A 14,886-nucleotide genomic window follows, 5' to 3' on the forward strand; every position below is an offset into this window, starting at 1 on the left:
AGCATCATTGAGTGCGAATTATATAAAGCAGGAGGGTCTGGACGAGTCTCTCGAGGAGCCGTCTTCAGAGAACGCCCACATAAGATTGAGCGGATTGGCGGAGGACAGGCCGCTGGTGCAGCTGAACAGTAACCTGTATCAGGGCGAATGGTCCAAACTAGTGGGTTCGGAGCTTGTGTTCAACGAGAACGGAGACTTTCTCACCAAAGTTCATGGACATGTGGTTTTGAAAGGTGGTCGACTGGAGCACACCGGCAATGACAAGGAATCGTTCCTAACTAAGGCGGTGCAGGCGGCCAGAAAGGTGAAGGAAGCAAATCAGGAGGATGCGATGGAAGTTGACTCTTAGGCTAAGACTCGTTTCACCGACCGATTGAAATCTTCACTTGTCCATTCGTACGTGCGTTTATCGGCAATCACGTGCGCCTTGACGGCGAAGCGTTGCCAATCAAGCAGCCGGAAGTTGCTTGGGACCGTGTCTGTAGAAAGTCTGAGTTTCTGTAACTCTGTGAAACTCAGCACTCCGTACGATCTGATGAGGAGGTCTGCTCCATTTGGGAGTTCGGCTATCCGGTGCATTAGATGAATTATTTCTTGTTGATGTTTGAAGTTCAAGAATGGAGATCCGGTGAGGGCCATTAGGTATTCCAGTATTCCACTTCTGTTGATAACCTTGAGGTCGTTCTGATGACTCAGAGACTTCGTCAGAGTAGTAATGAGCCACGACAGTTGCTTGTAGTAGTTTTCGTCAAATCTGGAATGGCCCAGATGTTTGTCTGCGACAAAGTGTTGGGTGACGGCCTTGAGCAAGGGGATGTCAAATGGACGGAATTTCGACCCTCCTAAAATGTATCGGTAGGCCTTCTCATAAAGATAATGGCCCGGGTTATCCAAGACTGGAATCAAGTGGGAAAGCATTAAAACGATGACGGGAGAACACTCTTCCTTCATAGAGAGGAGATTTCCCAAGTATACTTTGAACGCCAGTCTCTCCTTGAAGGCGAAAAGATGGAGAGTAGACACGTCCGTCTTTGCTTTATCTGCAGCCCCCTCCGTCTTCGCCTTGTCTTGCTTCAGTTCTGCCAGCCGTTTTAATTCTATATCGATCGTGAAGTAACATGACAACAAGATCTTGCGGCTGATATGTCTCACTTCCTCGTTGCAATTACTCAGGTTCATCACGATGAATTGCAGAATGTTGGTTTCCACAAGTCTACGCACGTCCACTGCCACATATTCTTCCTGGGCCTTGAAAAGTTCGTCATTGTTAATGATCAACAGCATGATAAATTCGGGGTCATAGATGGTTTTTTCGTAAATGTTGCTGGTGATCGCATGTTCAAGGACAACAGAATTGTGATCGAAGAATGCTTCCCAGTCTTTCCACATTGCCTTCTTCACTGTTGGTAGTGAAAAGTCATTAGAGGAGCCAGAGAATTTGGCAATAGAGTTGTCGATGAATTTCTTGGAGAGATTCACAATGAGACCGTGCGCACTGCTTGAGATAAAATTAGTAGTGGACGATTCATAAGACTCTCCATCAAGAAACTCCCAATCAGCCACAAACGATAACCAGCTCTGTCCCACATGTTGCTCGATCTCCATTAGAAGGTGTTTAAGAATCAAGTCATCGGCACGAAGAGACCCTGAGTAGAACTGCAGAAGACGTTTTGCAACATCAAAATTCGACACTGGCCCGACCTGCACCAAATAGTAGAGAACAAGTGCCGAGCAGAACCTCGTGGACAAGTTGGACTTCGATGGTAGCTCGTAAAGCACATTGAATTTGTTGTTGATGAACAGTTGAACATGTTTTGAGTGCTGTACGGTTTTTGAAATAGTCGTCATCAAGAGCGAAGAAATGTACCGTAATATATCATCTGAACGTATCCACTGTTTGGACAAAAGCACTTCCAGATGAGAATTAAGAATTGATGCCGGAACAATAGTCCAAAGGTCAACTCTTAGCAATAATTCCTGGAGACTCTTGAGGAACGTCAAGAACCTATCCGGGAGCGTGTCTTTCTCAGCAAACATCTTCGTGGAGTAAAGAATGGCTTTGGAACACCATGGCTTGAGCAGATCCATATTGTCAACCGACTGAGAAACATAATACGCAGACTCTGGGCTAAACATGTAGGCGGCGTTGTTGTAAAAAGGCGCAAACTCCATCAAACGAGCAAACAGATCAGAGGACGCTCTGCGTGCAAGAATCTTGATATATATGGGAACATCGCAAGCTTCAGAGGTGGACAAAAATTCTTGCAGCTTTTCCGTTGCGGTAGTCTCCAGCCTCAGACGTAGCGACTCTGATTCTGCAAATTCGTCGAGCGTGATCAGATAGTTCAGGCTGTGTACTGATTGGTTGGCGGCAGGTCCCGGTTGCTTCAACAAAAAGTCTGCTATATCGGGATTGGATCTCAGGATCGCAGATAAAGCAGAGTACAACAGCTCGTTCTGTTGTGCCCTTTGCGCAAGAATACTAATCTGGGGCTCCCCAAAATTGGTCCTTGATGCGAGCGTGACATAATAATGGAGATTTGTCACAGTCACAAAATCTGCAACTTTGGTGAGCTCGTTAGCGTCCACTTGCAGGCCTCTACGAGCAGCCAGCTCAAGAACCTTGTTCTGTATGATTGCTGGGCCGAATAAATGCTCGACTAGCTTGGAATCATCAAGCACCCAAAACGAACTAGCAAGGATTTCCTGTTCGTCTATCTCTGATGATCTATAATTGTGGACATTATTTTCGTAATCCGATAATCTGGCACGGATGGAGTTGTCGAGCTCAAACAGATTGTAAAACATCTCGTTTAGCAAACCAGCCACAAAATACTGCTTTTCTGAGTGATTGCCGTTCAGATACAATGAACTCCAGTATTTTGACCTATAGAGGTCAACATGATCAAAAGTTTCGTAATGCGAGAAAGTCTTCTGGGCCAGATAATTTGCGAGCTTGGAAAATAACTCGATAACAACGGATTTGATGTCTCCGAGTTTCATTGTATTGTCAGAAGTCAGTAGTTGCAGTCTTCTTAGGAGAGCAATAGCATCGATATCTGCCATTGCAACTCTGCTGGAGATGGCTTTTTTCAATTTGGGTATCGGGAAATTGACCACCATCTCAAAGAATGGCACATCTTCATCGGCGTAAAATTTAGAACAAAACTCCTTCAACGAAGACTCGTATTCGTCAAAATCCAAACGATCGTCCCACCAATACTTCAACAGAACCTTTTTCATGCCATCCAAGGGCTCTCCAATTAAAAACATATACCTTGTCAACAAATTAACCCAGACCTTCACTTTGTCGGTGGTTGCAAACTTGGCCTGTTCAACGGCAGCCACGTAGAACGGGCTCACGGGTCTTCCAACTTCTCGCGAAATATCAATGTACTTGTAGGGCGTTCTCATGACTCTGGAAATGGCCTCATCCAAGGTTTTGCAAACGGCATCTATGTCATTGTCGTTTTTCACGTATCGAGAAAACTGATCTAAGGCATAAACTAAAGCATAGGCTTGCGTGATCAAAACTGAGTTGTCTTGCCTGCAGTCAGTAAAAGATAGCGACGAGCTGATGAGGTTTGATATAACACCCACCACCTTAGTCCGCATATCAGATTCCTTCGACCGGTATGGCAGTCGCAAAATGGTTGTGAACATCGAATTTTTTGCAGTTCCAGAATTGAACCACTTACTTTGCTGAGAATCCGAGTTGATCTTCAAGTAGCTATCAAGAATCGTGAGGTCGATAGCCTTGAATTCGGCTTCTTGTCCAAGGTTCATTTTAGGAAGGGTCATCGACACAGTCTGGTTGAGAACAGCCTGGAAGTACTCACACACTTTCAATAAATTGACTATCAAGAGCTTATTGTATGGCTCAGATTTGTAGCAGTCGTTTAGAGCACCAACTATTAAGCTGAAGTCCGGTAAGCGTTGGGTAATGAGGATTTCCAAAACTTCGTTTCTCACATCCCCCGTGATATACGGATAACGTTTTTGGAGATTCTGCAATACGTCTATTATTAATTGTGAGCCAATGTGACGCACTAGACCAATATCGCTTGAAAGGGCCTTTGAAAAAGACGTTCTTCTCAACGAGTTAGGACAGATGTACTCGACAAGAACATATGCTGGAGAATCGGACCGTAGCACCTTATCAACAACCGGTAATCTGATGATTTTGGTGAGAAGTAATGACTCTGCGATATATAAACCGGAAAGTTTGGGGTCATGAACTCCGATTGTTTGCGAGAGGTTATAGTTATAGCAAGGAACTAGTTCAGGAACTGCAGAAAGCACAGAAACAGTCAGATCCAGCTGTTTTTCATCAGTCCATGGTTTGCAACTTGCTAGCAGACTGAATATCAACTTATTATGGATTTTAAACGTGTGATCTCCGATTGACACAGGCACACCACTCGTATCTGAAGTATTCCTGTCATCAGAAAACATAAGGCCCACTTCGGGATCTGTTGATAACTTTATTAAAAGCTCATGAACCTCGTCGCGAACGGCCTCGACGCCATATAATTCCAAAAGTTTCTTGGGGATATAGTCTCCGAAAATCTTGCACTTTGTCATCTTCTTATAGGAGCGTTCCTCTATGATGTACCTGTCCAGGAAATTGAGTGTTTGTCTAATCGTGTCGGGGGAGTCGTGAGTTGCTATGTACTTGGTCCAGTTTGTGGTAATTTTCCTGTTATTTAATAACAAGTCCTTTCTCGTCAGGGGATTGGCTTGTGCACACAGATTGGTCCAGAACAAAATGAAGTTGTGGCGAATGGAACTCTTAGTCCTGCATTTTGTTGGATCTTCCATTTCTGATTTTGTTGGAATAAGAAGCTGAGGAAGCACTTTGAGGGATAGGTCGAAATTGTCAAGAAACAGATCCACATATGCTCCTTTTTTAAACTCCAATGACGACGAAAGTAACCTCAGCGCAGGATTTGTTATTCCTCCTTTTTGATTATTAAGACATCTGTAAAAAATCTTGATATTGTGAGTTGATAGGATATCCTGTATGAGCGTAGAGCATGGTTTTTGAAGCTCTTGATAGCGAATTCCAAGTCTAATCACCCTCACAAGCTTTTGTAACGTCTGCGATAAACCGGAATGGTCATTCACTGTGGAATAGTATGAGAAAGATTGGACAAGAGCATTTAGATTTTGAGAATTTTCTAGGAACGAGGAGAAACTCTGCAATGACTCTGGTTTTGGCTCCTCTTTCCTGTCCAGAACATCCAAATATCCAGATAGTTGCTGCAAAATTCCTGCGTCTATATTGGAGACGTACTTGGCTTTTTTGGACATGGTTTCAGGTTACGCTGCTTGTGTTAAGGTTCAATCCAAGCAAGATCAAAATATTTCAAATATTTTTTTGAGGTCGTGCACAGAAGTCCCAAAAACAAAACACGAACAAACCAATTAATATTTGTTTTTTATATCCAGATGTGGGGGGTCAAAGCCGCGGCCCGGTTGAAGAAACAGCGTGAAAGCACTGTTGGAAATATCGACACGGCTGCAATTCCAGGGTTTTCAAAATGGTTCGCCCAAGAAGTCAACGTGGAAACCAAACTGATAAAATCAAGTGTTGATCAACTAGGTCTGGCTATGATGGAGCACAGTGAATGGATTAATGGAGTTATGCATGAAGTCCTAAGCTGTTCGGATGTGAGCGAGTTGTCATTGCTAGAGGATGACCAGGAAGAGGAACAAGACAAAGACCAGAGTGAGATGGTGTTGCTCAGGTCACCTGCAAAACTGAGAGGGATAAGCTCGCCTGTGAGGGACTTATATTCTCGAGGGGTGGGGATGATTCAAGAACAAACGAATATAGTGTCCCAACACGGCAGTATAAACAATGACAACGAAGAGCCAACCGTGCACAATTCGCCAGTGCCAGAGGTTTCTCCTGTGCCCGAAATTGAATCAAGAAAGCAAGATCATCCGCAATTGCCAGACAAAGCTCCGCTTTTGTCTCCGGAGGAGCGCACACTGTCTCTTTCTGAATCACCTGAAAGACCTGTCTCAAACGATGAAGACTCCTCTGATCTCTCATTCGACGCAATCTCGAAAAACATTCGCAAATCGTTTGCTCGCAAAACTCTAATGCATGAAGAATCGTCGCCGAAGGATGAATTCACGCGCCCAATTGTGCATGAAACAGCCACAACCACACCCACTGATTCTGTTCCAAAGGAACGGGAAAAACCTGTTCAACAACCGGCCGACGCGTCGGTTCTTCTGGACGAGGGAGATATCATACTCAGCGACATTGACAATGACATCAGTTTCCAAATTGGAAAACTTGAGAAGATTGAGCTTGCACAGATAAGAATACCGCTTAAGACGGACGCGCAAACAAGCAAGTTACCGAGCGTCAATAATAGCACTACTCCAAACGCAGGCAGGTCGCCTATTAAATTTGCAGAGCTGCCATCGAGAGAGCCTTTAATGATCAAGCAGGGGAAGAAGAAATCAATCAGCAAGGCCACAAATCAGTCGAAGAAGACTACGAAACAGATTAGAGGAAACACGCAGCACCATTTGAGAGATGACACCCGCGATGAGTTGTCTCCTTTCAAGGATTATGGCTCTTTCAATTCCAGCATAGTAAAGCAACCTTACAACTTGAGATTACCCCCAATTAGTGACTTGTCGCCATCGAATACAGGCAGCAGCGAGCCCACGATCAAAATAAATAGAGGGCTGGCATATAAGTCGTCTCCTCTACAGAATGAACTGTCCAGATCGCCTATTAAATCCCTTACAAAGCCCCCCAACGGGTCTCCAAAGAAATCTCCAAGCAAACATGCGCATTCCGATCTATTATCGCGGCTGATGGCACCAACTGAAGCCAGTACAAAGCGAAGTAAAACGTCCCCTTCTAAAGAAAATACGCATTTTACGAAGGCCTCTGCCGGTCTTGGTATCGACGATTCGCGTCACAGATCTCAACTACTGAAGCCATTAAAGTTGGAAACAAACAATGAGACGACAAAAGCGACAGGCTCGCCGTCGAAAAGCAAGTCTCTTATTCCAACTTCGAAAATTACGAAAACCCCATCGGAGAGGTTACCCAATCTGGACAAGAAGATACAGAAAACCAAATTGAGCCAGCTAGAGTTGAAACTGCCTAATGAACTTAATAGGTCAAAGCTGCCATTGACTGAACAGATGCTGCAACCGAGCTCAAACAAGTCGCAATATGGAGTAAGCTCGCCAGATGCGAAGAGTCTGATAGACTTGCACAAGAAATTAGAGAAACGTAAAGAGTCAGAACATCTATTGCAAGCCAAGAGGCAACGCGTGGACACGAAGCTGAGACAGATCTCTGTGAATCACTCGAAGCTTAATCGTTTACCAGAGCCTGCTACCAAGGCTACTAATGGGGTGATGTCTTCCACGGCCTCCAAACCAGTCATCACAGACGTGAACGAATTGCCAGAAATAAGTTCGGACAATGAGGATGATGAAGCGTCGAAGCAGCTTGCTCCATGGGGCACGAACGCGAATATCAAGCAGCTTCTTCGGCGACAGGCCAAAACCAATCCTAGTACGGTGTTTGGGCAGATCCAAAAGATCAATTGCACAGAGATTTTTGAACGAAGCTACTACGGCAGTCTGAACATCAAGTGGAACGACAGCGATGTGTTGGGCCAGAAGGAGACTGAAGAGTACGACCGTAAAATGGGATATAGTTGAACAAACGCGTTTACTCCTCGCACCTCAAAAGTACATGTATTTTTTAGTGTTTACATATTGCCAGGGTAGGCAGGATGGCAGAAAGCACGGGTGTTTTATTTCTAGTTTCTCTTTTAGGGAAAACCAAAGTTCATAAAGAAAACAACTGAATTTTAGGTCTGGTTTGCTGGCTTTCAAGGAGTGCAGGACGCCGTTTTGAGTTGAGCCGAAGCCATAGAGAGTGCACAACTAGGATAGTTGTACTGGAGCAAATACAAGCTTGGAATAGATCTAGATTGACAGCCAGGAAAGTAGCGGACGTGTTTTAGAAGGGATACCGAAAGAGAACGACAAGAACGAGAATAACGCCTAAAAGTTCTGTTCTATCATGTCGAGAGTGAGTATACCAATAGAGTCGCGTGAGTCTAACATCCAGGAACTTTCTCAAATGCAAATGGACGACGAGAACATGCCGCAAATCAGCGGTGTGATGTCCTCCAAAGGATTGGCAGAGAGCCAACCTCGACCAAGACAATCGCTGACCCGTGCGCGCTCGGCGTTGACCGACATCAATAATAACGCGGGCATTTCAGAGACACAGAGACAAAAACAGAGTCTACCTTATCAACAGTCACAACAAGGAAAAACTGCAAGCCAACTTGTGAGGCCCTTAAAAATCCGTGCTGACAAGCAGGACGCAGAACACAACGACAAGCGCGTGTCACTTAAAAGACAGGCTACAGACTCGAGCAGTGACTTTCTAGAACAGGGGACTCAGGAAGTCAAGAAAGTCAAGGTGGAACACGACTACACCTGGGACGATCTTGATGCAGACGACGCCGACGATCCGCTGATGGTGAGTGAATACGTTAACGACATCTTTGAATACTTGCATGAACTGGAGCTCAAGACCCTTCCAGACCCAAACTACTTGCATTGGCAAAGGAATCTGCGTCCTAAGATGCGGTCTATTTTGGTGGACTGGATGGTTGAAGTGCACCTCAAGTTCAGGCTCCTTCCAGAAACATTATACCTTGCCATCAACATTATGGACCGCTTTATGTCACGCGAAAGCGTCCAAGTGGATAGATTGCAGCTGTTGGCCACTGGGTCTTTATTCATTGCCGCTAAATACGAGGAGGTGTATTCTCCATCGGTAAAGAACTATGCCTACGTGACGGACGGAGGCTTCACCGAGGAGGAGATCCTAAACGCAGAAAAGTTTATCTTGGAGATTCTCCAGTTCAACATGAGTTACCCAAACCCTATGAATTTTCTACGACGCATTTCCAAAGCCGATGACTACGACGTTCAGTCCAGAACCATTGGCAAATATCTGCTAGAAATATCAATCATCGACCACAAATTCATTGGATACCTGCCATCGTTGTGCTCAGCAGCTGCTATGTACATAGCACGCAAAATGCTGTCGAAGAACGACTGGAACGGCAACCTCATTCACTACAGTGGGGGGTACAAAGAGAGCGATTTGAAGGAAGTGAGCGAGATGATTATAGATTATCTGATCAGCCCCATTGTGCACGAGGAGTTTTTCAAAAAGTATGCTTCGCGCAAGTTTATGAAGGTGTCGATTTTGGCAAGACAGTGGGCAAAGAAAATCACGAGCGAAGGCAAAAACATTATGGACCCAATGCTGTGACCTGACTTCCTTGCTAATGTCTTGCTCTCCACTGCTCCCTAATCTATCTAGTAATGACATAATCTCATTTCATCCCTCGGTGTAAGGTGTAGAGAGCTCTCAGTTAATATTTATCCACAATTTGAATCGAGTTATTTAATTTAATGAGTTTACGGGTCATTGTGGACGATAGGCTCAAAAAATCTCTCAGAGACAAGCTCAGCAAGTCCCAAAATTTATTCTATCTCTCCCTTTTTGAGCGAAGCAAGTCGGCGACCGATCTGCTGGCCAGATCTGGGTCACCTTCTCTGGACTATAGTTTTGAGCATACGGATCAGTCGATTGTGCTTACACCAGTGGAGATCGAGCTCATCCTTGCCGATAAGTTTGAGCTGTTTGAATACGTGAGGCGATTAGGCCGTATGAGGGCGCTCAAGCCGTATTTGATGGAGTTCAAAGACGAGGCTTTTATTGATTTTCTAAGACAAAGGCTGCGAGTATACGCGCTCCTTACAAGCAACAAGGCGATCACGTTCGTGGACAACGAAGGTGTTGGTATACTTTGTGATGAGAGCAGGGATCTCAATTCCGAATCATACCAAAAGCTCTTTTACAAAACGGTGCCAGACGGCTGTCAAATGATCCTTGGATTTGAAAAGCTAGTGGAATTTGTTTGTCGCATGATCAAAAACACAGGCAGCCATGCGCACGCACTGGAAATGATATTTGGATACAGTGGTATCATATTCGATCTAATTGCAAGCTGCATTCGGGTGCTGCGGCCATTTGAAGTGCTCAATTTCCAGATCCTTGATTTTGAAGATTACATGTGCAACTCGGGATTTGCTATGATCAACGACTCCAGACAAGTCGAAGAACGATGGTTTCGCTATGTGTTGCACGTACAGGATTGTGCGACAAAGTTCAACTTTTTGTTACCGCTGGACAACTCTAGCTATGTGAGTGTGGGGAATTTTATGAGTTTTATCTTTCTCACCTTTCGCGAGCCGAAAGAGCTGATTTTCGATGGACTCGAAACGCCTGAGTGTATGCATTTCATAGAATCACTCGCACAGCATCTCAACGTTAAGATCACGCTCCAAGTAGGGTCCATCAAGTTTGCTACTGGGAACACACCGCTGCATTTGGAAACGCTTATCAGTTCATCCATGAAGTTCTTTAATAATCGCAATTGGGCTCCTCAACTAAGCGTGCTATGCAAGATTCTCAACAATTTACGCTTATACGGGACAGACTCTGTCAATGACGACCTTGCAAGATACAGTCCAGCGCAGCTACTTTTCAACAGTTGCGAAGAGCTCTCGGAACTGATTGGCGAGACCCAATTGACGCAGCTGTTGAGGTTATGGGAGGAGCATGAGAGACAGCTGGACGATAGCGACGAAAGCATTGTGGAGGTTGCGCCGTCGCAGCCTCCTAAAACCAATCAATACACAAATGGGCACTTAAATAATAATGGGTACACCGAGAATCCTGATAGCGAGGTAATTTTGGAAGGAATGGAGAGGAAACGGAGGAGACAACGATAACGAAGACAATAAATAACATTTGGTTGTATAAATATGTAATAAATAACGCAGATCATCTTGGTGACCAGTCCTCCTGGACTGGCTTGGTCCTCCTCTTACTGATGACATCAATAGTATGGGTGTTGTACGCTACATACATGAGCGACACAGGAATAATCACGAGGGCAACGATACCAATTGAGGTCGACTTCAGGTTGAACTTGTAGTAGTTGGCCAAGTTCTCGCGGAAGTAGGCAAACTTCTGCACCTCTTTGTCTGTTCGCAATAAATGTCTTCCACCAGCCATGAGGAAATCGTTTAAAATCGAGGGGTAAATTTATAGAATTATATTCAAATTATTACTATTTGAATCAAATTATTATGCATAGAGCAAGGACACCTTTTAAAATTATAACCAGACACAATTCGAGCCTAGTGGACTACTACAAGCTGTTTCCCAAAACATTCCCCAAGGGATCGCCACCCAATTCCTCTTTCTCGGTGGACCTGAAGCAGCTTCGGAAAGAGTTCCGATTACTCCAAAGCACCAACCATCCCGACCTCAATCGGATCAAGGATGAGACTTCGGGCGATTTGTCCTCGCTTCTCAATAACGCATACACGGTGCTGTCAAGTCCCTTGAAACGGTCGCAGTATTTGCTGAAGAAGAACGCCAACATCGATCTGAACAATGACTCGGTGAACAAAAAGTTCCAGTTCCAGGATCAGTCTGTTTTGATGGAGATATTGAATGTCCATGAGGATCTGGAAGATATACAGAGCGAGCAGGAACTAGCAAAGCTGGAGCACGAGAACGACGAGAGAATTGAGAAAAGCATTGCAAAGCTGGAGGAGCTCTACAAAACAGAGGACTATGAGGCAATTGCCGTCGAAACGGTGAAGCTGAAGTTTTGGGAAAATATCAAAAATGCATTAAAAGAGTGGGAGGCGGGCAAGCCGGTGAATTTGACTCACTGAGAGACTGTGTTGTGCTATGCACAATTGCTCCCGTTTTAGTTTTGGACTTTATAAATCTGAGGTGTTTAATAAGTTTGTGGAATTGAGAATCAGCTGACTGCGCACTAAAGGGTCAGCTTGCGCGACTAGAAGCCGATCAATGCTCAACACCTCTCGTTGACAGGAATACACCAGACCAGGAGAATATGGATCTGGATTTCGAGCTTCAAGCATCTGGCTGCGCTAGCTTAGTATATACACTACACAGCCTGGAATATTTTTTCAAGTCGCAAATGTTGACATGACAGTTGTTCTTGTATATTTGCTGCAGTTACTCGCCACTGTCTTTCCCGTGACGTACGCATCGTCCGACCAGCACTGCGGATATACGGAGCTTCACTTGAAGGATCTGCGCAACCGCACAAAAACCCTATTCTATCATGGATTCAACAGCTACATGGCTCATGGGTTTCCTTATGACGAGGTGGACCCGCTCACTTGCGAGCCCGCGTCTCGTGACTACGAGGATATCAACAACACATGGAAGAACGACGCCATGGGCAACTTTTCTCTCACTCTTTTCGACACTTTGGACGCATTTGTGGTGCTTGGAGACAGACAGGGCTTTGAACGGAATATCCAACTGATCAGAGACACGTACGAAAATTTCGACATTGACGCAAACATTCAGGTTTTCGAGACCACCATCAGAGTCTTAGGAGGGCTGTTGAGTGCGCATTTATATGCTTCAGACGAGCGGCGAGGGTATAGTATCGAAAACTACGACGGATTTCTTCTCCGTCTGGCATACGATCTGGGGAAGAGACTCGTGCTAGCTTTTGAAAACAAGTCGGGAGTGCCGTTCCCACGCACAAATTTAAGGTACGGGCCGCAAAAAGTGCCCAAGAGTCTACAAAGAGAGCAATGCACGGCAGGAATTACCTCGCTAGTTTTAGAGTTTGGACTGCTTTCTCGACTGACCAACGACCCAATTTTCGAGCAGATTTCTAGGAAAACGTTCCTCAACATGTGGTCTTCAAAAACTGTGCTCGGACTGTTGCCTATGTCTGTGGATGCGCAGTCCAATGTTTTCACGGACCAAATCACAGGTGTTGGTGCGTCCATCGACTCCTTCTACGAGTACGCTCTGAAATACTCCATATTATTCGACGACGAAATATTCAATGACATCTGGCAAGAATCGTACAAGGCGCTGCTTATGCACTCACAAAATGCAGTTGGCATTTTTACGAATGTCCATGCCTCCAATGCAGCGGCTGCCAGGGAATGGATCGATGCTCTGGGAGCATTTTTCCCCGGCTTGCTGGTTTTAGCTGGAGACTTGAAGAACGCTTTTGACTTCTACACCGTGTACTTCAAGCTTTGGAACACTTACGGAGCGATTCCTGAACGATGGGACTTTTCTGGGTTCCGTTGGAGCTACGCCAACAGGAACTCCAAGCCGTATCATCTTTTGGATAGCTTGCCAGGAATGTCTCGCGAAGAAACGAAGGTCGTGCTGATGAACGATGCCATCCTTCTTGAGTGGTACCCTTTACGCCCTGAATTCATTGAGTCGACATACTTTCTCTATAGAGCGACCCAGGACCCGTTCTTCTTGCGCGTTGGTGAAGCCATTTTGCATCGTTTCGAGACAGAGTTTCATGCTCCCTGCGGATTCGCGGGCATTGACGACATCAGAGTGGGCACCAGACAGGCACGGATGGAGAGTTTTGTTCTGAGCGAAACGCTGAAATACCTGTATTTGCTGTTCGACCCAGAAAATGATCTCCATACAAAAAATGGTGCAGCTATATTTTCAACGGAAGCACACCCATTTTGGTTTGACGACAAGCTAAAAGTGTACAATATGCGCCAGGATATTGTACTTCCAGAAACAATGGGGAAAGGGGTAATGGAGGCTGTTTGGGATAAACTCTTTGCCCAAGCCTCGCCTCAGGAAGTTGATATCCAGTTTGCAAAACTAAGGCTTGAGAAAAATCCGCTCCCCGACTACAAACCTATCACATTGACAGAGAAAATGAAAGAGGCACTGGACAGATACCACATCAAATATCCTTCAAACCTGGAGCAGGGGAAACGTATATTTGTTAACCCCAAAGTGTATCAGCTGCTCAAGCCATATATGACAGAAAAAGATTCAAATAGAATTATTGAGGAAATGAACCTTACGCTGGATGCAGACTACTTGGGCCTGTCCAGATGCCAGGTATTTTCTAAGGATCATGCATTCGTGCATTCCAAGATCCTCCAGTATCCAATGTTCTACCGCATTGATGATAGGTACCAGGTTGCGCTGCACAGCCCTCCTTATTACAGAAATGCTACCAATATTGAGATCGATGGCCCTTTTTACGACATTTTTGGAAAGAACGGAATGATGTCGTCTCCGACGCAGTCAACAGAAGATTTCGACGCCCTGATTGGATCGTTAGAGGGAGTTTTAGACACGCATATTTACCGAGTGGTGGCAGGACCAAACTACCGACCAGAAGAAAATGTGACTGTGCCGGTTTTGCCGCAAGACTTGTATGTTCCGGTGCTAGACAATCTCCGTATGTCATTTGAACGGTTGAGTCCCGGGAAAATCGACCGATATGGTCAGATTGTCGAAGTGGATCCGTACAACTGCTCGTTGAGGCTGCTCAAGATTAATGGGTGCAATTTGGAGGTGGACGACATAGTCTGGGTTGATTATGGCTGGCTCAGAACATCAAATCCATATGGAAATATCGGGTACACACAGCACGGGCTTCTCACCATCAATGGCGAATTGGTAGCCAACGTTCGGATAATTCCAGATTAGGGGGTGCAAAGGTGTAGCGAAAAAGATGTGACCAAAAGTAACGACGGCCAGTCTTATCAACTGAGATAAGAAGCGACCCTGGAAGGGTGCGATATTTATGATGTACTCAAAGGAATATCGGATCTATAAATATTCTCACACAGCTTTCAGTCCTGGCAGAGTTGAACTTTAGCGATAAATAATAATGGTCAGCATTAGAACAATAGCAGTTGCAATAAATGTAATTTCGGAATAAACTGCAAGGCCAA

General features: G+C 45.0%; 7 protein-coding genes across 7 annotated transcripts; 5 read left to right on the forward strand and 2 right to left on the reverse strand.

The window, feature by feature from the left end:
- Window positions 1–345: 345 nt before the first annotated feature.
- KL911_001875 (uncharacterized protein) lies at window positions 346–5,313 on the reverse strand (the record flags this gene model as incomplete). The annotated part of the gene is made up of 1 exon (XM_043196881.1): window positions 346–5,313. One exon carries the CDS (start codon window positions 5,311–5,313, stop codon window positions 346–348), a length of 4,968 nt encoding a protein of 1,655 aa, XP_043055636.1.
- A 138-nt stretch (window positions 5,314–5,451) lies between these two features.
- On the forward strand, window positions 5,452–7,707 carry KL911_001876 (uncharacterized protein; the record flags this gene model as incomplete). The annotated part of the gene is made up of 1 exon (XM_043196882.1): window positions 5,452–7,707. One exon carries the CDS (start codon window positions 5,452–5,454, stop codon window positions 7,705–7,707), a length of 2,256 nt encoding a protein of 751 aa, XP_043055637.1.
- Window positions 7,708–8,074: 367 nt separating this feature from the next.
- KL911_001877 (uncharacterized protein) lies at window positions 8,075–9,346 on the forward strand (the record flags this gene model as incomplete). The annotated part of the gene is made up of 1 exon (XM_043196883.1): window positions 8,075–9,346. One exon carries the CDS (start codon window positions 8,075–8,077, stop codon window positions 9,344–9,346), a length of 1,272 nt encoding a protein of 423 aa, XP_043055638.1.
- A 143-nt stretch (window positions 9,347–9,489) lies between these two features.
- On the forward strand, window positions 9,490–10,875 carry KL911_001878 (uncharacterized protein; the record flags this gene model as incomplete). The annotated part of the gene is made up of 1 exon (XM_043196884.1): window positions 9,490–10,875. The coding sequence occupies one exon, from the start codon at window positions 9,490–9,492 to the stop codon at window positions 10,873–10,875; it is 1,386 nt and encodes a 461-aa protein (XP_043055639.1).
- A 52-nt stretch (window positions 10,876–10,927) lies between these two features.
- Window positions 10,928–11,161, reverse strand: KL911_001879 (uncharacterized protein; the record flags this gene model as incomplete). Its single annotated transcript, XM_043196885.1, has 1 exon — window positions 10,928–11,161. The coding sequence occupies one exon, from the start codon at window positions 11,159–11,161 to the stop codon at window positions 10,928–10,930; it is 234 nt and encodes a 77-aa protein (XP_043055640.1).
- Window positions 11,162–11,235: 74 nt separating this feature from the next.
- KL911_001880 (uncharacterized protein) lies at window positions 11,236–11,832 on the forward strand (the record flags this gene model as incomplete). The annotated part of the gene is made up of 1 exon (XM_043196887.1): window positions 11,236–11,832. One exon carries the CDS (start codon window positions 11,236–11,238, stop codon window positions 11,830–11,832), a length of 597 nt encoding a protein of 198 aa, XP_043055641.1.
- A 280-nt stretch (window positions 11,833–12,112) lies between these two features.
- KL911_001881 (uncharacterized protein) lies at window positions 12,113–14,638 on the forward strand (the record flags this gene model as incomplete). The annotated part of the gene is made up of 1 exon (XM_043196888.1): window positions 12,113–14,638. One exon carries the CDS (start codon window positions 12,113–12,115, stop codon window positions 14,636–14,638), a length of 2,526 nt encoding a protein of 841 aa, XP_043055642.1.
- Window positions 14,639–14,886: the final 248 nt, after the last annotated feature.

The sequence above is a fragment of the Ogataea haglerorum genome, assembly GCF_019207285.1.
Source record: "Ogataea haglerorum isolate 81-453-3 chromosome Unknown 81-453-3_NODE_4_length_651989_cov_98.092404, whole genome shotgun sequence".
Classification (NCBI taxonomy): domain Eukaryota; kingdom Fungi; phylum Ascomycota; class Pichiomycetes; order Pichiales; family Pichiaceae; genus Ogataea; species Ogataea haglerorum.